The following is a 25,948-nucleotide window of genomic DNA, read 5'->3' as shown; positions in this document are numbered from 1 at the left end:
ACTCTGAGCTCCATGGCATGTTCCCTGATTTCGTGTTCAAGAAGAGTTTTTCCAATATGTGGAATTCCTAGACAGCTCTCCAAGGGAAGATCTTACTCCTTTCGGCATTTTACACTATATTTATATGATCTTCTCTTTAAAAGAAACTATAAAAAATAAAAAACAAATAAATAATAAAATAAAAATAATAGAAACTTTAGTAATTATTCAAAAAATAGGATTTGAGTATTCATCATGTACAGATATGCAAGCCTTTTCTAACACTTTTTAAATAATACAAATCCCATGAGAAAAAAATTATTTGTGTCCACTTGGCCCACATTTTAATTTTTTTTTTGAGAGAGAGAAAGAGCATGCAGGTGTTGGGGTGGGGGGCAGAGAGAGAGAGGGAGAGAGAGAATCCCAAGCAGGCTCCATGCCTAGCACTGAGCCCAACGTGGGGCTCGATCTGACACCCAATATCACAACCTGAGCCAAATCAAAAGTTGGATGCTTCACCAACTGAGCCACCCAGGCATTCTGGCCCACAGTTTTAGATTTTGGTATTAAATGCCTTCAATGGGTGCGAAATGAACAACTCCCTTTGTCATTCATTCAAAACAGACATTTGCATTCTGCATGCTGCTGCCCACCACCGGACAGATGTTTTTCACAAAGGACCTCATTCAGTTCTCAAACATTTATTAAGCGTGCCCCCTACATGGGACAGTTGCTGGGCAGTATGGGCAAACAGCAAGGAAGAAGATATGGCCCTGGCTTTATAGACGTCACAAGCCAGCAGTTCACCCCTTTGAGGAATTTCAGGTCCACAGAAAGACCATAACATCAGGTCCACTGAAGTCCATAAGACAAGAAGTTCAGGAGAGAAATAAATCATAACCACCTTGGAAAGTATGAGTTTTCTTTGTTGGAAAAGTTCTCAGAGGCCAATGTCTCACCTCCAGCTTCTCTCATTAGTGCTTATGGACCAGTATTGGGAGGACCAGGCCAAGGGTAAGACGAGGGTGGAAGAAGCCACAAGCTAATTGCAAAGATCAGAACTCAAGAAACATGTGGGTTGCCTCTGAGAATCCAGCAGCCTGACTGAAAATGGATTAATTCTTATTTCCAATGGGTTTTAAAAACAGGCAACATATATGAATATTCTGAAACAAACTGAAGTTCAAGCAATACAAAGTGTTGGGCAGTGAGCTTTCCTTCCACCCTCAGAGGCAGCCTCTCTTACCTCGTTCTCGGGCTCCTTCAAAAGAGAGTTCTGGGGGCACCTGTGTGGCTCAGTCGTTAAGAGTCTGCCTTCGGCTCAGGTCATGATCCCGGGGTCCTGGGATCGAGCCCCACATCGGGCTCCCTGTTCAGCAGGAAGCCTGCTTCTCCCTCTCCCACTCCCCCTGCTTGTGTTCCCTCTCTCGCTGAGTCTCTCTCTGTCAAATAAATAAATAAAGTCTTAAAAAAATAAAAAAAAAGAGAGTTCTGTGCATTTATAAAGTTTATAATGCCTTCAGCTTCTGGGCCACACAGGGCTAAGTTAGGTGGCCCATCCCCAAGACCTGGCCCCAGGGATGGGTCAGGAAAGTGGGCAGTGTAGTTAAATGAGGGAGAATTGCTCCAGGCCTGGTCAATTCAGGGGCACTGTCCAGTTGACCACTCGTTGTGTGCTGGGACAAGGAGAGGGAAGGAGAAGCCAGGCCCTCCACACTCATAGCTCACCTCACAACTGTGCTAGGCACTGCCCACCCTTTAGAGAGAAACAAGGTGTGTGGTGGGCATAGGAAGTGGATAGGGGAGAGATTCTGGAAAATTCTTGGGAGATTTTAAGCACTTATAAGGCAGGCTGGCCCAGCAGCTGTTAGGGCTTCTTGGCTGGGGTGCTGGCTTGCTGGGGCATGTGCTACCCTGTGGGGCCCAGGGCGGTGCCTCAGTGATGAGGAGAGAAGCTTTTAAATGTCTGTCTTCCTAAAACCACTCTGCCTCTAGGAGAAGCACGCAGCTGGTGTATAACCTCCATAGTACCAAGTCCAGTTGTTTATCACCCTATCCTGTAATATATTTATAAAGTAATGAACGGTCGGTTGAACCAAGTTTGGGCTTCTGTCTTGCCACGGGCAGCTCCTCGCGCGAACCCTCACCCGGGGAGCCCGTGGACGTGGGCTGCAGCCTTCCAGGTTCAATTCCCTCCCTCCACCACCCCTCTTCCTTCCTCTCTCTCTGCCCCTCCCCCCCGCTTATTTGGGAGATTAGAGTTCATTAATTAAATCTTGTGCTTATATCGAACTGTAACATTATTCCAATCACATTTATCTTACAGGCGGCGTAAGAGATGGCAGCCTCGCTGGAAACGCGCGGGGGAGCCTGAGCAGGCGGCCGGGGACGCACAGAGCGGCGCGCTCCTTCGCCACGCCGCCGCGCAGACCCTCCATCTTCCTGCCCAGCCTCCTGGCCCCGCTCGGCCCTGCCTTGGGGGTCGGCTTCTCTCTAGGGCTCCTGCCCTTCCCCATCCCCCCCCCCGCCCGGGCCTCCGCGGCTCCCCTGCCGGGTCCCCCTCCCCCGCCACACACGCTGACACGCGCGCGCGAACACACACACACTCACACACGCTGACACGCCAGCGAGCTGCTGGCCGCTCAATGGACCGATTTCCCTGCTTCCCCTGATCCCAGCCCAGCCCGGGATGAGAAATTGCAAAATGGCCCGGGTCGCCAGTGTGCTAGGACTGGTCATGCTCAGCGTCGCCCTGCTGATTTTATCGCTCATCAGCTACGTGTCCCTGAAAAAGGAGAACATCTTCACCACTCCCAAGTACGCCAACCCAGGGGCGCCCCGAATGTACATGTTCCACGCGGGATTCCGGTGAGTGCGGGCCTCTACTTGAGCGCCCTCGGGTATCTGGTTTATTTTGGGGGGGGGAATAGGGGGGTGTTTTGGCTTCTCTGAGACACTTTGGGCAAGATAATTGCGTGGTCTTTCCACTCCTCTCTGATTCTCCCTTCCCCCTCTCCTTTATTTTTTTTAATCCAAAGCCCCTAAAAGCCGTTGTCCTAATCGATGTGATTGCATTTCTCGTATCTTCCTCGGCATCCCTTCCCCCATTTCAAAAATGGGGGGAGGGTTTAAGGAGAATGATGATGTAGAGAGAGGAGAGGTGGGGGGGAGGGGGAGGAGGGGGCGCTGAACCGGGAGATGGACGTGCGTGAGGTGAGCACCTTCCCGGTGCAGCGTCCGCAGACTCCGCTGCCGGACTCCGGGCGGTCCAGGGCCGATTTAATGGCGCAGGCGCTGGACTCCCCTTGCGCTGTCCTCACTCCTCTCCCCCACGCCCCACCCCATCAAATGATGCCGCGGGTCTATTCTCCTGAAGCCCCTGGGGTATTTTACCTCGATCCTTTCCCCCGCTGCCACCCCCACCCCTTTCCGGGATTTCTGCAATTCCTCCGCCCTCTGCGGTAAGCGAGCCTCTTAAGGGCCCCCTACCCTCGCCCCAGGTCCAATTCACCTCCGGGCGAGGGGCTGGACTGGGAAAGAGCCAGACGCCGCTTGGCGCAACTCATTGAGAACCCCTGCCTCTACCTGTGACATTTAGGAGCTCTCCCAGGAGGACCTCCTGAGGGGCAGGTGTCAAATACAATCTGCAACCTGTGGTCGAAGCGGGCCGGAGGTGCGGAACCTAGAGAAGCCCCCTCCTCCCCACGGGCAGAAGAGTGGAGCTGGCCTGTGGCCTCCGGGAGTCCCCAGTCAAGGGACAGGGAGTGCAGTCGGACTAGGCTCGGGAAGTAAGAGGTTAAGGGAGGAGCCACCCCCAGTCTTCCCCTGGGTCTCCGGTTTCCTCTGCCCTTTCTCCAAAAATCAATTCACCCGGACAGCCGGGGCGTCGCGGGTCGGACTGGCGGAGGCGCGGCCGCTGTCCGCGGTGCTGACTCCCTGGTCCTCACGGCGCATCAGACTCCGGCAGTGCGCCGGGCTCCCGCCGCTGCTCTCCGCCAGACGGCCATTTTATGGTCTCTCCCGCACCCGGAGGGATGGACAATGGAGGCGGATTTCCCTAGTTTTCTTCTCCCCCCTGGGTGTGTGTGGGAGCGGAGAGTGGACCAAATGAGAGAGGCTCAGGCGGGATGGAGGCAGTGCGTGTGCCAGGTGCCCCCCCTCCCCCAGTCGCCTGGGCTTTAATGGCTACCTTGGCTTCCCCCAGCTGAGGCCAGCACTTTTGTCTGTGTACTCATGCTCCTCTCCAGGTCACAGTTTGCGCTGAAGTTTCTAGATCCGTCATTTGTGCCCATTACGAATTCTCTGACCCACGAACTCCAAGAGAAACCTTCTAAGTGGACATTTAATCGGACAGCGTTTTTACATCAAAGGTAGGATAGGGGGAAAGATCTGAAAGGTGTTTTTGAATTCTGGAGTTCAAAAAACACAACAAAACAAAACGTTCCAAAACAACGAAAATCTATCCCCCACCCTGAGGTGTTATTTGCATTGTCTTCTCGGCCTGACTGCACAAAGGCTGACTGGTAGGCCTTTCTTATGTATGTAGTGCCCTCCCATAAAAAGAAAACATGAAGAAGACCAACTGAATGGAAGAGAAAAAGATATTTCCAATATCCACCCTAACTTGGGCTTAATTGAGCACAATGATTTATAGTTAACATGCATGGGTAAGGCTGCCAAAGCCATCTACTAAAATTAAATAAATAAATAAATAAATAATTTTAAAAGTTAATTGCATCAAGACCATGCAATAATGCATTTCATTCTCCCTCTGAGAAAAAATATTTAAAAATGAAATAAAATAGAATTGTCTCACCCTGAAATACACAGCAAATACTATAATCCACCCCTATCAATTACTAGTGAAAATCGTGGCCCAAATATATGCAGGTATTTAAGTATGGTTTTGTTTTGGTTTCACCTATTTTTTTTCATTAAACCTTTACAGCCTTTAACATACTGTAAAAGCTACCCAACATCACTTTTATAGGTTGTCTTGTAGCAGCCTTGTTTATACATGAGGGAGCTTATGTGTATGTACGTATGGGGTGTGTGTGTGTGTGTGTTGGGGAAGAAGGATGAGATTTATTCAAATTTATTATCTGGAGTGATTCTGGTCTACTCTTAGCAACCCCAGATAAGTCATTACTCCTTCCTTCTTGGTGGGATTATTATGCTGCTAAATGGAATGTGAGCCATCTAGTGTATTCATTAGGGTTGTGAATACTTATTTTACACATACTCATTTTACCACTCATTTACAGGGTTCTGTTTGGTCTCAGCATTTCTAGTTGCCCACTCTTTATTATTTTAAGCTAATAACGGAATTAAAACAAAGTCACCAAATGTCTATGGTGTCATGAAAATGTTGTTTACTTGAAAAGCTGAAATAGTCATGTGATTAGTATTAAAATTTTTAAAACTCTGTTTAATTAGAAATTACTCCATGACAATAATTGATTAATATGAAAACCACAGAAGTGCCTTTCTTTTAAACTATTGGGTTTTTAGTCCAATATTAATTTTATAGACAACCCGGAAATATTTAATGGTAGTACGCATTATACCTTCCCCAAAATGTATTCCTAACTGAATAAAAATTTTCTTCCCACACTAGGCCATGTGACCCAAATGACCAGTCAGAACAATATTTCTTTCTCAAAACTTCCCTCCTTTCAATCCACTTATTAAGTAGTCTTTAATTAATTTTCCCAGTATCATTTTAAATTTTCTTTTATAACAGGTAAAGAATAGTTTGTAAAGAACAGCATTGGTAACTTTGGAAGTTTTAGATTATGTTGCTTTATACGTTGACAAATGAAGTAATTTTTTAAAATAAAATTCCAGGTAAAGTGATGATATACACAACATTTATTTTCAATCCTGCTATTTTTTAGGCAAAAGACACTGGAAATTCACAATGTGGTTTCTTAGAATTAATAGCGAAGTAACATGTTACTGGCCTCTCTTAAATATTTTAAATAGCTGAAATTTTAAGAGGAAATGCTTAATTTTACTTAAAAGCTCAACATAAAAGTAACCTGAAATTAGTGCTAAGTATCACCCTTGCCTTGTTTATCCTCTGAATTCTTAGAATATACACACATTTGCAGGGTTTACCATAGCCTCTTTTTCTAAGGATTAAGTTACTCCAACTAAATTGTGTTTCTATATAATCAAGTAGAAAAATACTCCTATTTCATTATTCAAAGGACCTTAACGAGATTATCATCTCATTTCTATTAAATATTCAACTACACTCACTGATACTACCATTTCCATATTTTAATAATAGATAGTACTATACTGACTCATATCTATTTGGCTCTTATTTGGACACCAACGATATTTGATATTCCTTGAACACTGCAGTCCAATAGCAAACAAGTAGTCCCTAGTTACAAACTCTAAGTCATCAATGTTTATGCATTAATGTGAGCTCTTTGGAGCCTATGTAAATTGTCTCCCTGTATTTTCTGACATAGTTCGGCCTATGTCTCCCCTTCATCAAATACACTTTTCATGTAGAACAGAAAACCAAAGAATGGCAGCTAAAACTGTGAGTTACAACATTTATAAGCCTTGAAGGATTACATCCAGAATTTGACTGAGAAATTAGCACATCCAGAACGTGACTGAGAAATTAGTCTGTAGATTCTGAAGCAGTCCTTCCCCCAACAACCACAATTATTATGAATGTATAATCTTTCTTGGAAACAATGTACCTACGATTCTTGTCTGAATGAAATGGCAGCATAAGACATAAGATGGAAAATCAATTCTTTTGAATGGGATGCATTTAATGAATTTCTTCTCATTTTAGGCAAGAAATTCTTCAGCATGTCGATGTAATAAAAAATTTTTCTTTGACCAAGAATAGTGTTCGGATCGGACAACTGATGCACTATGATTATTCCAGCCATAAATATGTTTTCTCTATTAGCAATAACTTCCGATCACTGCTTCCAGATGTGTCACCCATTGTGAATAAGCATTTTAATATTTGTGCTGTGGTTGGAAATAGTGGGATCCTGACAGGGAGCCGGTGTGGACAAGAAATAGATAAGTCAGATTTTGTTTTCCGTTGCAATTTCGCCCCTACGGAGGCTTTCCAAAGAGATGTTGGAAGGAAAACCAACCTTACCACCTTCAACCCCAGCATTCTGGAAAAATATTACAACAATCTTTTGACCATTCAGGACCGTAACAACTTTTTCCTCAGTTTAAAAAAGCTCGATGGGGCCATTCTTTGGATCCCTGCATTTTTCTTCCACACTTCAGCAACTGTTACCAGGACATTAGTTGACTTTTTTGTTGAACACAGAGGTCAGTTAAAGGTCCAATTGGCTTGGCCTGGAAATATAATGCAACATGTCAACAGGTGGGTATATTTTATTGCCTTTAAGTCTTACCCCACCAGATGGCAGATCAATATTGTAATCTCTTAGGGGTGGGAGGTATCCGATTAGTTACTTCTTGTGGTTAACTTAGCACTTTAGGGCAAACTCTTATGTTTTTGTAATGAAAGAATGAAGCATTCTAGGTAAGAAGTTCAATCTTCTACCCCCTTCTGGTAACAGAGTGCCAAATGGGGGAATTGGTGTTTTATCAGCCTCCCTTCTCTATTCCCTGTCTCCTTCCTTGGTGAGAAGCCTAACAGGCAGTCATGGAAATCATCAAAAATCAAGAATTTTCTTTAAATGGATGACTAAGTCCCCATAATGCCAACGGCGAAATTAGACAAACCAAGCAGTTTTCTAAAAAAGATGCAATTGACTTAAAATGTCCCTTTTTATTTGATATTTGGGAGTTTTGTCAATGTCCAAGATTAGAAAACCACCTAGGTAAATCATAAATTGTATAATTGGCCTTTATCATTTGGGATTTTAGTGCCAAAACATGTGAAGGGTATTTTATGAGCTTGTTGTTATCCCTTATAATTTGATAGAGAGATTGACCAGAAATGCAATATTTTCACCTATTCTGATGAGTCTTAACTCTGGCTATACATTAGAATCACCTGGAGAACTTTAAAAAAATACTGTTGCCTTGGCTCTACTTTAAGGGATTCTAATGTAATTTATCTGGAAGGGGGAAGGGAAGGGCCCAGGTACCTGTTTTTCTTAATAACTCCCCAGATGATTCTAATATGTAGTCAGAATTGGGAGCCACTAGTCCAGGGCATTTTATAAAGCAAAATTAATTGTAAGATTCATTTTTCTTTAAATCATCTGGGGAAACTGCCTCAGCTCTAATTTCCCCTATGCAAGTAGCCTCCATGTCCTAACATACTGTCCAGATCATCCTACAAGTTAAAGTGGGTTCTGGGAGGACTGGTAATCCTCTAAAGTCTCCCAAACTTAAGATCTGTTTAGTTGACCTCTCATAGAAGGAGGAATCATCATCTAATAAAGTGGTATGTATCTAATAGGTAGGGTTAGGACCATAATGTATAGCCCAAACTGGAGCTTTGTCTTTGAGAGAAAGAAGTGCTATTAATAATGACAACAGGATAACAAACAAAATTTGGAACTATCCTAGTTTCTCAGGATGTATGGTCATCTTTTTGAGGGGTAATGTAGCCCAACTCCTAAGTTTAAAGATGAGCCAACTGAGGTACAAAGAAAAGAAGTTATTTACACAGTGTCACTGCCCAAAATGGGCAAAAACAGAATTAGAAGCCAGGCTTCCAGCTAACCTGTCCTCCTGTGGTCTTTGACCTCCTCATTTTGCTCCCCTGTTGCTTTATTTAAGTTCAGCCATACCAAGAGAATTGTCAGAAGTCATTCTAACTCCTTAGGTAAGAAAACCAAGACTAAACTTTTAAAATTTCAACTGGAATGGGGAAAGATCTATGTGTAGTAAAGAAGGAACTAGACATGCTTAGAAACTTCAGGAAACTGGCCTGTGTGGCCTACCCTGCCCCAGTTTTTCTGAAGAGCCATGGAGTTAGCTGTGATGCTGTGATGCTTCACAGCCACTCAAGCTTGAACCAAATACATCGGTTCAATGAAAACTCTAAGGAAATGTAGTGCATAGAAACCTGATTCACGAACAGTTAAATTTTGCTGCATAGCCAATGATACACACACACACACACATACATACATACACACACATATATACACACACACACACACTCCCTCCAGTCTCAAATATGTGGTAGTATAGGTAGGAAGGCTTCAAATTACTGTCCAAATAGGAAGGAAAAACAGCCATAATTTAGCATTTTTTAAATTCAGAAAATGTTTAAATATTTTCTTAGGCCCTGCCATGCTCAAGGAGGGGTCAGGACCCCCTAGCTAGACACCAACGGAACAGGGAATATGACCTTTTACAAGAAGGTACAGAAAAATAAGTCCCCACACTCTCTCTAGACCAAAGAAGAAGGATTTAATCTCTAGATGGGGGTAAGAAAGTGCCACAGGAGGTGCCCTGAGATTAAACGACCTCCTCCCTACTTCCAAGGGCCCTTTGTGTATGAGAAGCAGGGTCATTCTCCCTGCTGGCCTTCTGTGGTGTCACCACCCAGCCAGAGCCACCACTCCTTAGGACAGCGAGAGGCAGGCTGGCATCGACCATGCACAGCCTATGCGGTCACCCGGAAGCTGTGCTCGGAAGGCTCCAGTGCCCGGTTTAATGCTCCGCTGTCACCCTGTTGAAACTATCAGTGAGTTTTGAAGGGCCCACATTTGCGTTTTGCCCTGGGTCTCACGAATTATGTAGCCAATAGTGCCCTGAGTTGTTCTGTGGTCCAAAAGGTAGATTCAAAGCCAGTACTGTTTGCGGGGGAGGAGAAAAAGGCAAGTACTCTTTAAGTTCCATATACAAATCCACCTCCCGGCCCAGTCACGGTGACCTTACCGGATTGAAACCAACACTGGCCTCTGAATCCACATGTACTTATTATTCCGCAGGTACTGGAAAAACAAACATTTGTCACCCAAACGGCTGAGCACAGGTATTCTTATGTACACCCTTGCATCAGCAATATGTGAAGAGATCCACTTGTATGGATTTTGGCCTTTTGGATTTGACCCCAACACAAGGGAAGATCTTCCATACCATTACTATGACAAAAAAGGAACCAAATTTACCACCAAGTGGCAGGAGTCACACCAGCTGCCTGCCGAGTTCCAGCTGCTGTACCGAATGCATGGGGAAGGGCTCACCAAGCTGACTCTGTCACACTGTGCCTAAGACGCTGAACAGAAAGTGCCAAATGGCCATTTAAAAAGTGCCCCAAATCAAATGGAATAGTCTTCAGAATAGAACCCTAGAGAATTCCTTATAAAGATTGTCTGCCATTTAAAAGGAAAGATGTTGTCTCTCCCTCTTTTGCACTGCTCTTTTAAGGGTCTTGGCAAGACAAACGAATTGAAGCCACATGACTTAAACTTGATTGATAAAGGGAATGTTGCATTTGGAACTATGCTGCTAAGGAAATGGTTTGAAGTATTTTCGTGTTTGTATTTTGATAATAAACTGCCTCCCGTTTTTTATGAGGACTAGAGCTGTAGTTCCCGCAGCTTTGAGATACAGTCCTCATAGTCACAGGCCTCTGGCCAGTTTGGGCAGGATTTCAGTTTTGCCTGGGTGGGATCAGACTCTTCAAAACGGAAACAAACAAACAAAAATCGTTTGCATATCTCATCTCTCACTCTCTCTTTTCTCCCTGTCGTTCTCGATCTCTTTCCCTACAACCCCCTGCCCCACCGCTGTGGAGTTTAGCAATTTGCTAGGAATCATATTAAATTAGCTTTGCTTGTGTGTGTTGCATCTGTACTTGTCTGATGTGTTCAAGGCTCTGGGTAACTTTGATGTTTCATGACAAACTGACCAAATCATGATGGGTCCCCTTAGGATTTCTTTTATAAGAAATGCCTCTTATGAAGTTCTCACTGGTCCGTGCAATCATTCTACAGCAGAATGGTCCCTCTGTGGTGAGTGGCATATACTGCAGTGCATCTTTCACTAATCACAAAGAAAATTTATGTCATGGGTGGCATTGCATCTTTTGACATGAGTGCTATTATGGCAAATCATTCTATTGCCACATCTGCAAGAGTATTCCAGCCTGAGTTTAGTGCCTCTCACAATCTCAACCCAAGCACTGGGCTGGGAGTTCTCTCAGAATATAGAGGCAATGAGTCAGGTTAAGAGCCTGGAACATATAGAGGAAAAGGAAGAAGAACGCTTAGAAGTTGTTATGGAATCCCCATATACGCTAAAGCATTGTAACCATGGTGCCCATTCAGAGTCTTTGAAAACCAGGAGGGTTAGAGCAAAATAGAAGATCTGAAGTTGACCAGGACAGGCCCCCTGTGACTAGGGCTGAGGGGAGGTCATCTTCAGTATCATTGTGTCCACCAGCACCGCTCAGAACCATTTGTTCTCTTCAATACAATTGTAGACACTGGATAGTCCCTTTTTCCACTGAAATCTGTATATCTAAAAATGAAATAAAATCTGTATACCTAAAAATTAAGCATTTCATAAGGAAAAACCATTGGGTAATAGGAAGATTTGGTACAAAATAACCCTTGGAATTTGAGCTGTGTACACCTGGCATGAAGGAATTAGTTGGCTATTTTCTTTTTTATTATATCAGCCTCAGAAGTAGAAATCACATCACTCCCACCCCTGGCTTTTCACTGAGGAGCACTTTGTTCTTCCAGTTCAGCCCAAAGTCTGGCCAAGTTGACGTTAAATTTTAATAAGAGTTTGTTTCTTCTTTCCAAATGCCAGTCAAGCACATTTGTAATACATCTGGGTGGGGTAGCTTATTCTTTTCCAGAAATCTCAGCCTAGATTGCTTGTAATGTTACAAATGCTGTTTAAAATAATTGCTGTAGTTCAGTAATCAGCTCACTGTCCCTCTTTGGGAAGGTATCATCATGCCCAGAGTTAAACCAAATTCAGTAAGGAAAGACAAGGAAAGACATAGTTCTTATGCTTATCTGCCTCCTGGTCCTAAAGGGGAGCTGTCTTATTCTCATGTTTTTCAGAAAGCTCATCAGAGCAGCTTACATTGATCCAGATATTAACTAGTGAAAGAAAAACCGTACGGGTTCAATTGTGACACATCTTACAATGCTGTATGAATGGCAATCCAAACAGACAGGAAGAAATAGGAATAGATGTTTCAGAATGGGAAACACTAACACAGCTCAATACTTGAAATAATTAGAAGGGGAGACAGTAAAAAAACATTTTTAAATTCACTGGTATAATTTGATGGGCATCAAAACCACCTCATGCTTGTTTCCTGTCACTTTAAAGAGGACAGTACTCCAGTGCTCATGCTGTGCTCTGTTAGGATCACTGTGAGATTGATAACTGACAGAAGTGTTTAGTTGGCTCTTCCTAAGCACTTAGTTCATTTGGTTACAGCTAAGTGATATTAATGCCAATGTTACATGGGCCAGATCCTGACTCTGGAGTTTTAATCCCAATGTGCCCATTAGATTTCACTAAATATAAATATGTAGACACGTTGAACCAGGCAGGTTAAAAGAGCAAAAGACCAAAATCCCTAAAAACAGTTCATTGTTCTATGGTGGACCTTTTAAAGTAGACCTCAACATAATGCCATTTTGGTTTGGGGTTTTTTGTTTGTGATTTTTTGTTGGTTGGTTGGTTGGTTGGTTGGTTGGTTGGTTGGTTGGTTTGTTGGTTTGGGGTTTTTTTGGTCTTTTCAAGTTCAGGAAGACATTTTACATCTCACATCACTCTTGGCTCCATCTTAACATCAGAGAGAGAGGATTTTTCCATCTCCCAACACCATTTCATCTGTCACTTTCACAAGAACTCAGAATATTGAAGAAACAGGCTTGTTTCCCAGAACTAGAGGGCTTAGAGATCAGGCTTATCCTGCTGCCAGGCAGGACTCCCTGGAACTGATCCAAAAGACCACCCTTCCCGTTTCTTAAAAAATCTCTGAAGAAAGCCCCAAGCCCTTCCATAGTGGTTAACCACAATTCTCATACCTTATAAATTCTTTCTGCACAGCCTATCTCCCTCCTGTTTGAAAAATGAGACTCTGAATGTGGGTAAAGCTTCTATCCGAGTTTTCAGCATGTAGTAAGCACTCAGTATGTGGCAGCTTTTACTGTTGCTTCTTTTGTTTGTTGTGCCCTTGACCTGTAGTTCCAGCATAGAGAAACTCAGCCTCTAGCTGATCATTCACAATCTCTTTTTGTTTTTAAAGACTGTTTCAAAGATCAAATCTATATGACCACTGTCATGACCAAAAGAGTCGGTGGGTCCCCTGAGTCCTGATTCGAAAGGCAGTAGTGTAAGTAACCAGAACTCCGGGGCTGTGCGGTCAAGAGCAGTGAAACAGGCAGAAAGGACTATTGAATCCCCCTTTCTGATTCAGCTCAGATACAAACCCCTGGCTTGTGCATTGCCCTTGCTTTATTGGTTCTAGGCTAAGTGCATCCTTTTGTCTGGGATCCTCACAGCAGAATTCACCCTCAGCTATTAGAATAAATTCCACCATTAAGTCCTCAAGGCCATCTACGTATGATACCAACACAAATGACCAAGTCAGTTGCAGAGGAGAAAAAAGTCCACAAACATTTAGTGACCAGTTTAATGCCAGTCCCTCAACCAGTTTTCATTGGTTGTTCTGAAAGTCATGTGCAGACATTTAAACCAGGGGATAGAGAGCTAAAATGAGGTATCAAGAATTCCCCCCCCACCCAGAAATCTTTCCCATATTTGATGATTAAAACATTTACAGTTCCTCTGCCTTTGCTTTTGCGTCTCAAGTGTCCTTGACCATTGAAAAGTGCTGTGACTGCTGTACCATTTGCCTGTGACCTTCATGTCGGGCGTATGACCATGGGGCTGCCAGCCAGGACGTGTAAGGGGGGAGGTTCCTCCAGCCTCCTTGTGCCCGGGCCTCCAGCCATCTACGAATGTGAGTGCCATGACTAACCTAATTTGGTGGGGAAGCTAAGGAAGGGAAGAGCATTTCCTCTGACTTTGGGCTACACAGTAGTAATTAGACACTCTCAGACAGCAAAGAAAAGTTGACCTGAGGCCAGAGGAAGCAGGGACAGAATTGTAAAACCATAGGATACCACAAATGGAAGAGCCTTTCAGCTTCTCTAGTCCTAATCCTTGATGCTACAAATGAGAAATCCTTGATGCTACAAATGAGATGCTACAAAGGAGAAACAGAGAGGCTAAGTGATTTTCCCAAGATTGCATAGATAATCAGTAGAAAAAGTCTAATTCCTCATCTACTCCTCATCAGCATTAAATGAATATGGGCCCAAAAAGAAAGTATTTTAGTCTGGGGTCCCCACGGCACAGAAAATAAGTCCAGACTGTAAAGGAGGAAAATTTATTCTCATCCCCCCCCCAAAAAAGTATTTATTTGTCAATGTAAAACAGTAAAGGAGATGGTTGCCTAGGCATACAACAGTCCATTGGTAATAACCTACATTCTCCCCTGAAATGAGAGAAAACCCCCTTGGTAAATCATGATTCTGGTAAATCACAATTTAGTTACTAACAGTTCACATTTGACAGCTGGAATCTTATCCACTAATTCGGTATTCACCTTAGAAAACATTGTTTTAGCAATATGTATGCACAACTTAAAATTGAATACTGAGAATAGTTATGTACTTCTTTTTAAAATTTTTATTCAGTTTACTTAACCTAAAAAAAAAAAAACCCAAAACAGTTCACTTGTTGTATTGCTCCATTTGTCTTATTTTCAGCTGGGGCCTGTTAAGGTAAGGAATACCTTTTGTCAATGCCTTCCACATTGTAAGTAATTTCAATAGCAGACTTTGCATTACTGCATTAGTTCAATATGCTGAGAAGATGTGCAAATAGTAATGAATAATGTTGAGCTGAGTCTTCATGTGCAAAATAACAGACCAAATAATTTTCTGTATAAATCTGGATCCTTAAGTCCTTTTCCTCTAATTGTTTAAATGTGCCAGGCAAAAGTATCTGTTAAGCCTCTACTTCTCCCTGAATATGCAGAACTGTCCTTTTGCTTACAAAGATTGTTGGGACTGTGTATATGTGGCTGAAAAACCCAGATGGAGCAGCACAGGTGCCCGAGACCCCCCTGGGCCACCTGACTGACCTATCTGGGCTCTGTGGCCCAATTAATCAAGGCCATGGATGAACTGACACCAAGGACCAAAATGACTAAATACGCCTCTCTCACGCTCTGATTGCTTTGCCACATAGATATAACATTTGAAATGGGAAACATTTTAGAATGTAATTATTGTATTACACAGTATTTCCTAAAATTTGTTTTTATTGTGTTGACTTATTATTGAAGATATGTGTTTTAATAGATGCTTTTTTTCCTCAATGAAGCCCATTCTCATGTTGTTAATTACAGTAGAATCACAGTGAAGAGCCTGTCACAGAAAAACTGACTCCAGTCTAAGATTACAATGGGGTTACGGGGTTAGGACCTGGATTATGCTGCTGATCCACCAGCAAACAAAGCTGTATGACATGAGGAGCTCTTTAAAACACAACTCTTGCGCCCCACCCCAGACCTTTGACTCAGAATGTCTTGGGATAAGCTAAGCTTACAAAGATTCCCAGGTGATTCTGATGTTGCCAGCATTTGGAAACAAATAATATATAGCAAAGTCATAGATACCATTTTGACCAAAGTAGCTGAATGCTTATCACTCCTCATGCAATTAGTATCACATCTGTTCCTTGAAGTTATCATAATACATGGCGGTAATAGACACAGTCTTAGTGACTCAACTATTCAACTGTTTTGGCTGAACTGACCTGTCACTAATTTGTAAGCAAATAGTAACTGGTTAATTTAGTCAGAATGGATACAAGCCTGAAGACAGCTGAAGTGAGGGACATAGCTTTAATTTACTTTACCCCAAGGCCAGCTCTTTATATTTCACTTTTGATATTTCAAACGAAGAGGCAGATCTCAGGTCATTCATCTTTACAAGTAGACAGATTGAGAAACAGGGAAGTTAAATGATTCATTCAGATTCTACTTGGATGTCATTCCCAGAGCCTAAAATATTCCTAAAGGGGTCTGATTTCCCAACCTACAGGTAACGTCCAAAATGCAAAGATCCTCAGGTTAAAATGAAACCAATCAAAAAAGGAAATGCAAGAAGTTAAAATCCTAAGACCAAATGAAGCAGCTATCACTGGCTGCCATGTATCAGCCACTGTTGGGTAAGATGCCACCGCGCTAGTGAAGTTTTGGCCAGGCTCCTTTTGACAGCTGTGTGCATGCAAAGCCTTTAATCATCAGAGACACTAAAGGGCTCCTTTGATTTTCTTTCTGTGGGACTCTGAGACAATTGTAGCTCTTTGGTGTGCTGCTAAATATTTAACAACTGGCTCTGGAGAAGGTGGAGCCCTCATGTGTAGCACTTGCCAATTCCCATGGTATAAATATTCTCAACATAGACAGTTTCAAGCTCCTAACTTGCTGTCAACCAGGTGAATATATAACAACAGGTTTTCAGGAGCCACTATGGGCTGGCTCCAGCACGGCCCTGCCTGGGCATCTTCTGAGTCAGAGAGGACCAAACAGGGAGGCTCGCAGCAGCTTTGGAGAAAATCCCAAGTGCCCCCTCCCTGCAAGGAGGCGTTTCTACTTTGGTTATATCTACTAATTTTTAGTATATTATTGGGTCCTTGAGGCTAAGGACTCTAAGGTGTGCAAAATATTTCCTAGCCACGTGACTCTTAAGAACCTCTCAACAGACCACTCAGTCCTCTGGAAGACTACCTGCCATGGTTGAGCTTCCAGGTAAACATCCTTTAATTTAACTGCCAGTTGAAACCATGTTTGGCTGATCTTTTCTCAAATCCTATGGTCCATTGCCTCTTTTCCAAATCTCTAATTTTCCCTGTCCACTTGCTCCTCGTTCTCTGACACAGCACCCAGAAATCAGTGCCTGCACAGGAGCGGGGGAAGAACAGACATCCCGTAGGCTTACCTAGTCCCGCCACACCGGGAGAGGCTCCACGGTTCAAGCGTCTCTACCCCATTAAGGGAAATCTGCTAAGTTTCATGCCCAAGGCTTGAGTATGCACTCAGCTGGGCTTTTTTTGCCCACAAAAAGTTTCTAATGGGCAATAAAGACCACAATTAAGAACACCACTGGATAGACTTTGTAGAGGAAGACATCGTGTGATGCCTCGCCCTTAGCTGTGCTAGCTGGACCCTGAGAAAACCTACCAACAAACATTTGGCCACTGCAGTCCCCTGGGCATTGAGCAATAGTACAACTTTCCTTCTTCCTCCCACTAGCTGTAAGTGAATGCCCTACTTCACAGAGTGTTTAGAAATCAGACACTCTGGTGAACCACAAAACAAGCTTTGTTTGCAAATTAAAGATTTTTCTGATGGAAATCATTCTTAGGTGGATTTGATTCAATCCTTTGGAAGGCAACACTCGAAAAAGAATGTATTTAATTCCTCAAACATGATAAGTGGACATAGGCTTTCATTCTGTATGTAGTAAATCAAAATTAGATCATAACAGGGAACATCTACTTTCCTTACTGTAGTAAAATATCCTTCAGGGTCTGTAAGGCATTTCTAGACTACAAATGTTTGAAACTCAACTTGAACATTGTCTATCTTAAGTTTAAAAGGCCAGAGTAGCCTTCTGTTTTCTGTACTCTCTAGCAGTCATTGAAATGAGCTTGCTTCTTTATACTGAATAAGCTACATTTTGTTGTAAATAAATCAGGTATATGTTCAGATGTTTTTCTGTATTCAACAAATTGCCTGTAGCCTCAGCAAAAAATATACCTTCTTCCCCTGGCTTTTTTCTGGACACCAAAGAGATAAGTCCATAGCTACAAGCAGAAAGGACTTGACAGTAGGCCCCATTTTATTATGAACAAATTCAAGCAAAACGAGGCTTGAGGAACCAGTCACTCCCACAATATTTTTAGCTAGGGAAGTAGGTTAGAAAAATTGGTAGATGACGGGAGAAAGGTTTGATCAATGTGCAGATGTGAAATAAAGTCACTGAAGTACTTACAAAAAGGAAAGGGGAGGTTTCCCTCTGAAATCTGGAATCTAGATCATTCTGCAAGACTTAGAATAATTGGTCTCCATGTCTAAACACCCTTTAACTACATTTCAAAATCCAAATCTAAGCCCTTATTATGCGAAAAGCAGCCTTACAGCCAAGAGCCCTGGGAGGGGTTTGTTGATGAGCTGAGATCCAATCACCAAGCATCAGCAATCAGCGCTGAAATTCTCCCAGGACACAGAACAAAAATACTAAAACATCACCATGCAGCATCGTGTACTCACATAGGAGAGTCAACTACATGCAGAGCAGAACTTCACAGGTCTAGACATTATCTCACGTCTAGATTCCAGATCAACATCTTCAACAAGGAGATGAGACAGCTGAGGTCCAGAAAGTAGGAAGTGATTTAGCTGCCCAGCTAGTTAACTGCAGTTAGAGTCCGGGTCTCCCAACCACTGATTCTACTCCAGCACACCATGCTGCCTCCATTCTTTAGATGGGAAGCTGACAATCCACTGTAAAGCATAAATCAGAAATCAAGACAAAAGAATGTTTGTGATATCTTCTCTCACTTGACCTACTTGGTTTCACAGTTTCATTTCAGCATCTTTTTAAAGAATGTTATACCACTGTAGAAGGAGGAACAAAGCTCTTCTTAGAGCAATGATGAAACCAAAAGGTGGGAGAACAGTGAATGTAAGTTATTAAAGAAAAGAGGAAGAAGCATGCGTCAGGGAAAAATGCTTCTTATATTGTCATAACATAGAGACCTCCCCTCACACACTTGATGCATTTATTTTGGAAAATGTCATTTTATGCTGAGAGACTGGCACTGAAGACTTCACTCCTTCTCAACTACATCAGAAGCACTCTTGCTCTTGGGGAGAAGCTGCGGCCCTTCGGATCAGACTCCTATCTCCTTTGACGGGCAGCCTCAGCTGCCCTGAGAAACAAAGTGCCAGATGGACAGGGCCACAGAGACCTGAAAGGAGCCAGCACTGCTGGACTGAGGAACATGTAAATACCTTCTGCCTTCTTGGTAAACAAGGATGATTTTCTTTTGTAGAGGTAATTGTGTGTATCTTGTGACTGTAGCGTGTGAAGAAAACGCAATGATCTGCTTCGACGTCTCCCCAGATGCACCTGTTCCATGTGACTATGCCTGCCTCATTGCCTCATGTGCCAAACACAGTACTGAATGCATTGTTTTTGAATAAACTCTTCTACTGTGCATTGGGAAACACAGCTGGGTGTCTCTGTCCCATCTGGAAGACCCCCCACCCCCACCCCCACACTAACACTGTCCATCCAATGCAGAGATTAAGTGCACCCTCCCTTTTTTCATTCCCTGTGTTTTGAGGAATTCTCCTCAGAGATTTGGACCACTCCAGGAAGGCTGGGCTTGACTGTCTTCAGCCATAAATGAGCAGCAAATAGTAAAAGCGCCCCCACACATCAACCTTCCATAGGTCATTGATACAACACACAACAGGACTTAAACATTATTAATAATAATACATTCATCTTGAATGTACAGTCACACATGTCACTTTATTTCATCAATAATCAGGTGAGGGAGGGACACTGAGGAGTTGGTCCATGTCACACTGTCAGTGGTGGAGTTAAAATGAGATCACAATCTGATGCTCAGTCCAGCGTTCTCTCTTGCTTCTTCATCCCATTCCAGTCTCTCTTCAGGCCACCTTCTCACAGAGCCGTCCCTCAGTGCCCCCATCGGCCTCCATCCCTTTACATGGTTTTATTTTTCTTGATAGCATTTTCTTTCCTTGTTTTTTTTTTTAAGATTTTATTTATTTTAGAGAGAGAGAGAGCATGCAAGAGCAGGGGAAGGAGTAGAGGGAGAGGGAGAGAGAGGGAGAGAATCTCCAGCAGACTGCACACTGAGCAAAGAGCCTGACTCAGGGCTCAATCCCATGACCCTGAGATCATGACCTGACCCAAAACCAAGAGTCAGATGCTCAACAAACTGAGCCACCTAGAAGCCCCAGGATTTGCTTTCCTTGTTTAAAGTGATAGTATTTAATTACTCCATTGTCTGCATCTCCCACTTACTATAAGCCCCACCTTCTACAAAGTACGTAACTTTGCTTCTCTTAATCACACTATGCTCCCAGTGCCGATAACAGTGTTGGGAACTTAGTAGGCTAGCAATTCATCTCTGTTGGATGGATGGATGGATGGATGGATGGATGGATGGATGGATACACCAGAGTCTATGTGTCACTTCTCTTTTTTATCTCCCTTCCCATCTTGATGCCTACACCACAGACACCAAAAGTCCTCACTCTGCTCTGACTGAGCTGCCTCAGATAGCGCCGTGAAAAATACGTGTTGACTGAATGAATGAACAGCCCTAGGAATTGCTTTTCTCAATAACCATGCTCCAACATCAAGAATGTCCCAGCATAGGGCGCCTGGGTGGCTCAGATGGTTAAGCGTCTGCCTTCGGCTCAGGTCATGATCCCAGGGTCCTGGGATCGAGTCCTGTGTCGGGCTCCCTGCCCCTTGGGAGCCTGCTTCTCCCTCTGCCTCTCTCTCTCTCTCTCTCTGTCTTTCATGAATAAATAAATAAAATCTTTTAAAAAAAAAAAAAAGAATGTCCCAGCATATTCATGCACCAAAGTGTATCCTGTTCTTGTACTTGTCTGGTTATAATTTCAAGCAAAACAAGAACTTGCATAGGGTAAAAATATCACATTATTAGAAAGACCCTGCCTTTAGGAAACAGGGTCCCATTTGGAAGAGCCTGCTGCAATGCTCTTTAATTCATACCAAAAGCCCTTGCTGGTCACTATGTACAACACTGGGCAGGATAGGAACGGGATACAAAATCACAATGCCTATCCTGAAGGAACTTACAGTTCAACACATTACAAGGGAATATCTTTCATACTGGGCAATGCCAGGGAATGTTGGGATGCAGGTAAGGGACAGAGAGAGGGGCAGAGAGAAAAAAGAATGGCCCCACTGAAGTGAACACAATAAAAATTGTAAAGGCCAAATGTAATACTTAAGGCTTATATTTTCTGAAAACTCCTTGCCAATCTGATGATTACACACCCCAACAAAGAAATGGTAAGTTTTTCTAAAACAAAGCACTTCACAAATTTGGACAAAACATGAAATTGACACCAAGTTTATTGCAGGCTCTCTTTGCCTGGGGCCACTTAGTACAAATTAAATTTTAAAAGTAGAATTTTTTTCCCTAAGAAAATGCATTTTCACCACTTGATCAAGACAAAGCGGATTAAGGAAACCCCACTCATAAAAGGACCAATCTGGGGGCGCCTGAGTGGCTCCGTCGTTAAGCGTCTGCCTTCAGCTCAGGTCATGATCCCAGGGTCCTGGGATCGAGCCCAGCATCAGGCTCCCCGCTCCCTGGGAAGCCCGCTTCTCCCTCTCCCACTCCCTCTGCTTGTGTTCCCTCTCTCGCTATGTCTCTCTCTGTCAAATAAATAAAATCTTTAAAAAAAAAAAAGAAAGTCATAGGTGACCAGGAACTTCCGGATTCAGTGAATTCAAAGCTCTCATTTCCAGATGAAGAAATCAAGGCTCAGGGGAGAAAGTCCCTTGTCCAAATGCACTCTCCTAGCAAGCAACAATTTAAATACTTTATCAATTTTTCTGGGAAGCAAAAGGAGAAGAAAGTTATTTTTCTATCAACCAACATTCTTAACTCTCAATGAAATATTTGGTAGGACAGTCTGCTCATCTTAACTCTTTTTTCTGATTATTATAAAAATATTCTTTGAAAAACCATTAGGAAATAGAGATAAGCAAAAATATTTTTTAAAAAACACCTAAAATTCACCTGTTTCACCTGTGTGCTTCTTCTACACCATGCATCCTGTGTGTTTTCTGCTTTCTCCCCACTTAAAAATATATCAAGAGCATCTTTCCCTGTCATTAAATATTCTTTGATAAGCTCACAGGACGGAAGCATTTATTTAACCCATTTTCTATTGTTTCAAATTTAAGTTTAGGTTCTTTGCCATTATTCATCACTGTAAACTGTACTTTGATGAACATCTTTGTAACAATGTTTGAACATCCATGATTATTTCCCTGAATAATCCCTTGACAAAAATTTTCAAGAGACATGAAAAAATTTTGCAAGAGGAGTCTTTTTCAAAGGCAGTCAGAAATGTTCAATGTAAGGTCAGTGACCAACTTTCTCAATCTTTATTTCCCTAGAAAACTTTAAAAAGCTTAGAAAAGGCAAAAAGTTTAGGAGAAAAGCATGCATCATCATTGAGGATGACTTCCTCCACAGAGAGGTAATGCCTATTAATGTACTATATTAACATAAATAAATAAGCTACTGGTGTGTGCTACATCAACTCAGTTACTACTTCTCCTGTTTAGGAGATGGGAGAACTTCACACATTTAGAGAGAAAGCTCATCCAGTGGCTCCTCATTGCTAATCAAATAAAAAGCACCAGGACTATCTGGGAAAGACAAACCTTCAATACAATGATAGATAGCTCTTTTCCTTATTCCAAGAGGATGTTTATTGCTTACTCAATCCTACCAACCTAATAATGCTTCCAATTCACATTAAGTCCAAGAACCCAAAATGAGGAGGATGAACTAACAATCTACCTTGAGGCTACACAAATCCTATAGATCTGTTGTTTTTGTTGTACTTTCTTTTAATCAGTATCTCCACTTCTATAGGAGAAATGTGACTTTAAGCAAATTGAAATATGAACACATATATTTTCAAAGCAGATGTATTTAAGGGTGGCTGAAGAAATCACTACAGAATTCCCTATTTCCCCATTGCTGTCCCTCTCTTAAGTAAATCTGTATTTGCACAAAAAATATATTAGTAAATGTATTAATCACTGTAGGTCTTACAGTCTGTCACAACTACTCAACTCTGACATCATAACATAAAAGCACCAGAAATGATACATAAATGAATGAGTATGGCTGTGTTCCAATAAAACTTTATTTATAAAATAGGCAGCAGCCAGATTTGGCCCATGGGGCTATGGTTTGCCAAGCCATGCTTTAAGTTACATGTTCTTTATGTAAAATATTTCATTTGACAACCTCCACTGTATTCATTTCCTACGGCTGTCATAATAAATTACCACAGTCTCAATGGCTTAAAGCAACAGAAATCTATTCTTTCACAGTTCTTAAGGCCAGAAGTCTGAAATCAAGCTATCAGCAAGGTTGATTCCCTCTTGAAGTTCTGAGGGAGAATCATTTGGTCTCTCTCCTAGCTGCTGGTGGCTGCCAGCAAGCCCGGTGTTCCTTGGCTTATAGGTACATAACTCCAATCTGCCTCCATCTTCACAGGGCCTTCTCTGTGTCTCTGTATCTGTTTCCCCTTCTCTTCTCTTCTAAGGGCTTGCCATTGGGTTTGGGGCCCACCATAATCCAGAGTGATCTCATCTCAAGATCTTTACCTTAATGACATCTGCAAAGACCTGTTTTATAAATAAGGTCACATTCCAGGTGGACACATCTTTTGGAGGCCACAGCTCAACCCACTACATCCATTTACATTGTAACCCCGACCACCAAGTCATTCGAGGACCCGTACAGAAGGGGCCATGGAACACAATTCAGTGATACAGACTCAGATGTGCTTCAGGTGTCATTTTTCCCCTTTAAAGATAACAAACCCACACAGTAAAAGCCCAACAGCATTATTGGGTGTGGAAGCTATGTTCTCAAATTACATTTATATAGTTCTCCAGTCTATAGACAGTAAATGGATGTGCTTCCAACAATGGATTCAGAAACAAATCAAACATCGCCTCCAAAATCAACAAATTCTAAAGATGTTACTTGTATACAAGAACTCATTCCAACACCCAAGAGATGCTCAGTGCCAGGGATACTGATCTAGTGTTAAGTGAGTTTTCCGGCTGGGGTTCATGCAACCACATTGAAAGTAAAAAACGTGTATGGTGAAAATACAAAAGTTGACCAACCTATGACATGAAGTGATAAGTTCGGAAGAAATGTCTGAAATGCTTCAGTAGACACAGTTGTTCAACACTTAAAGATCAATTTAACTCATTCTCATCTTGCAGCAGATATCATAGATATATAGATATAGATCTAAACAACTTTAGTCACAAACACTAATATGTCTGATTTCGCCTCCAAAAACCTTTGTGACCTAATCAGCAAACAAAGCCTGTTGGGAACTAAGGTGAAAATTTAGGTGGAGACATTTTTCTCAGAAATGGAAACTATCATTCACAAAGCATAGAGGATATAAAGGAGGGTGATGGAGTGACTTAAAGGAGAGAAAAATCAGAGTTAAATAGAAAATCAGAAACTGAACACATAGATTTGTTTTGTCCTTTTGGAAGAATTACATCCTTCAAAATGGAACATTTACAGTACAAGAATGTTTTCTGCCTTAAAGTATGTCAGGACCAGAATGACTACTTGGGAGCCTGCATTCTTATGAGACAAAATTACATGAATGTGAAGGCTTCTAAAAAGAAATGGCCCAGGGGCACCTGGGTGGCTCAGTCGTTAAGCATCTGCCTTCAGCTTGGGTCATGATCCCAGGGTCCTGGGATAGAGCACCGCATCGGGCTCCCTGCTCCAGAGCAAGCCTGCTTCTCCCTCTCCCACTCCCCCTGCTTGTGTTCCCTCTCTCGCTGTGTCTCTGTCAAATAAATAATAAAATCTTTAAAAAAAAAAGAAAGAAATGGCCCAAATGCTTTTTCCTGTAGGAAACTGAGCATTCCCAGATGGGAGACATTACCCCCTAAGCCCCGAACTTGGATGGCCTGACCAGGAAATGCTCTGCCAGTGCAAGGGAACACATATGGCCAGTCTGTTCTCACTCTCTGATCCAGCCTTAACTAAGGGAGGGTATTTTCCATGTAATGAATAGAGCAAACACTAGAACAGAGACAAGTAACGATGGAAGAGTTAAGTTCAGTAAGTCCTTGGTATAAAAGGAGAGGGTTGGGTTGACCTGGATACTCTCTAAAGAAGAGAATCATGAACTACCAACCAGGGACAAGAGACCAGAGAACTTTGTCATTCTCTTTAATCTTTGTAATTCTCTATATTCCCTTTGCTGCATGCCTAGACTATTTCCCCGTTGTGGGTAGAGTTACCTCCCTGGCAACCCCTTTAAATGGTCTCAGCATGCTGCTTCAGGGAAGTGTTTCTCATTTGCTTTCCTTCTGACCACACGGACCTTCCTCACATGGCAGCTCCCCACAGTCCCCCTTCTGCTCAGCTCCCAGCTTGGTGTCCTCATTCCAATTCCACGACTTTACCTTGTTTTCAAACCAGGGATTGCTCTGGAGATGCACAAGCCATAATAATCTCAGATTTGCAATGGGGCTCCCCGAGCCAGGCACTTGGGACACGACTGGGTAAGTCCATAGCACCCACAAGCCCCAGCCCATGTAAGGAGAGAATTATGAAAATAGCCTAGGTGCTGGGAACTAGGAGCCTGGCCCCCTCAGCTGGCAGTCTGGGGGCACAGAGAAGAAGCTCAAGGGACCATATAGGCAACAGCACTGTGATGAAGAAAGAAAAATAGACTTAGTCCCTCTGTGGAGGGAGAAAGTGGCCACAGAAAGGGAGGCCAGAAGCCGGAGTGGTCAGATAGATTCCTGACAGCCTCAAAGAAAAATGACATCTTCAGAAACCTAGTCATGATTTTGCATTCCCAAAAGTGTTCAAGTGAGGCAAGTCAACTTCTGTTGTTAAACCACTGAGATTTGGGGGTTAATTTATTACCAAAACATAAGCTAGCTTACTCAAATTAATACAGTACCTTAGACTTTACACTTTTATTTTATTTTAAAGATTTTATTTATTTATTTGAGAGAGAGAGAGAACATGAGTTGGGGAGGAGGAGCAGAGGGAGAGGGACAAGGAGACTCCCTGATGAGCAGGGAGCTCAACACTGGGCTCA

At 42.7% G+C, this 25,948-nt stretch overlaps 1 protein-coding gene across 1 annotated transcript; it reads left to right on the top strand.

The window, feature by feature from the left end:
• The first annotated feature begins 2,359 nt into the window (after positions 1 to 2,359).
• ST8SIA3 (ST8 alpha-N-acetyl-neuraminide alpha-2,8-sialyltransferase 3) lies at positions 2,360 to 10,179 on the top strand. Its single transcript, XM_028103008.2, has 4 exons — positions 2,360 to 2,847; positions 4,227 to 4,349; positions 6,803 to 7,360; positions 9,897 to 10,179. The coding sequence occupies exons 1-4, from the start codon at positions 2,669 to 2,671 to the stop codon at positions 10,177 to 10,179; spliced, it is 1,143 nt and encodes a 380-aa protein (XP_027958809.1). The 5' UTR covers positions 2,360 to 2,668.
• The last annotated feature ends 15,769 nt before the right edge of the window (positions 10,180 to 25,948 follow it).

Source organism: Eumetopias jubatus, unplaced genomic scaffold (assembly GCF_037043125.1).
Source record: "Eumetopias jubatus isolate StellerSeaLion01/CBP00866 unplaced genomic scaffold, mEumJub1_p1.0 scaffold_16, whole genome shotgun sequence".
Taxonomy (NCBI): domain Eukaryota; kingdom Metazoa; phylum Chordata; class Mammalia; order Carnivora; family Otariidae; genus Eumetopias; species Eumetopias jubatus.
The sequence above is the reverse complement of the archived record's forward strand: the minus strand, read 5'-3'. Positions and strand labels throughout refer to the sequence as shown.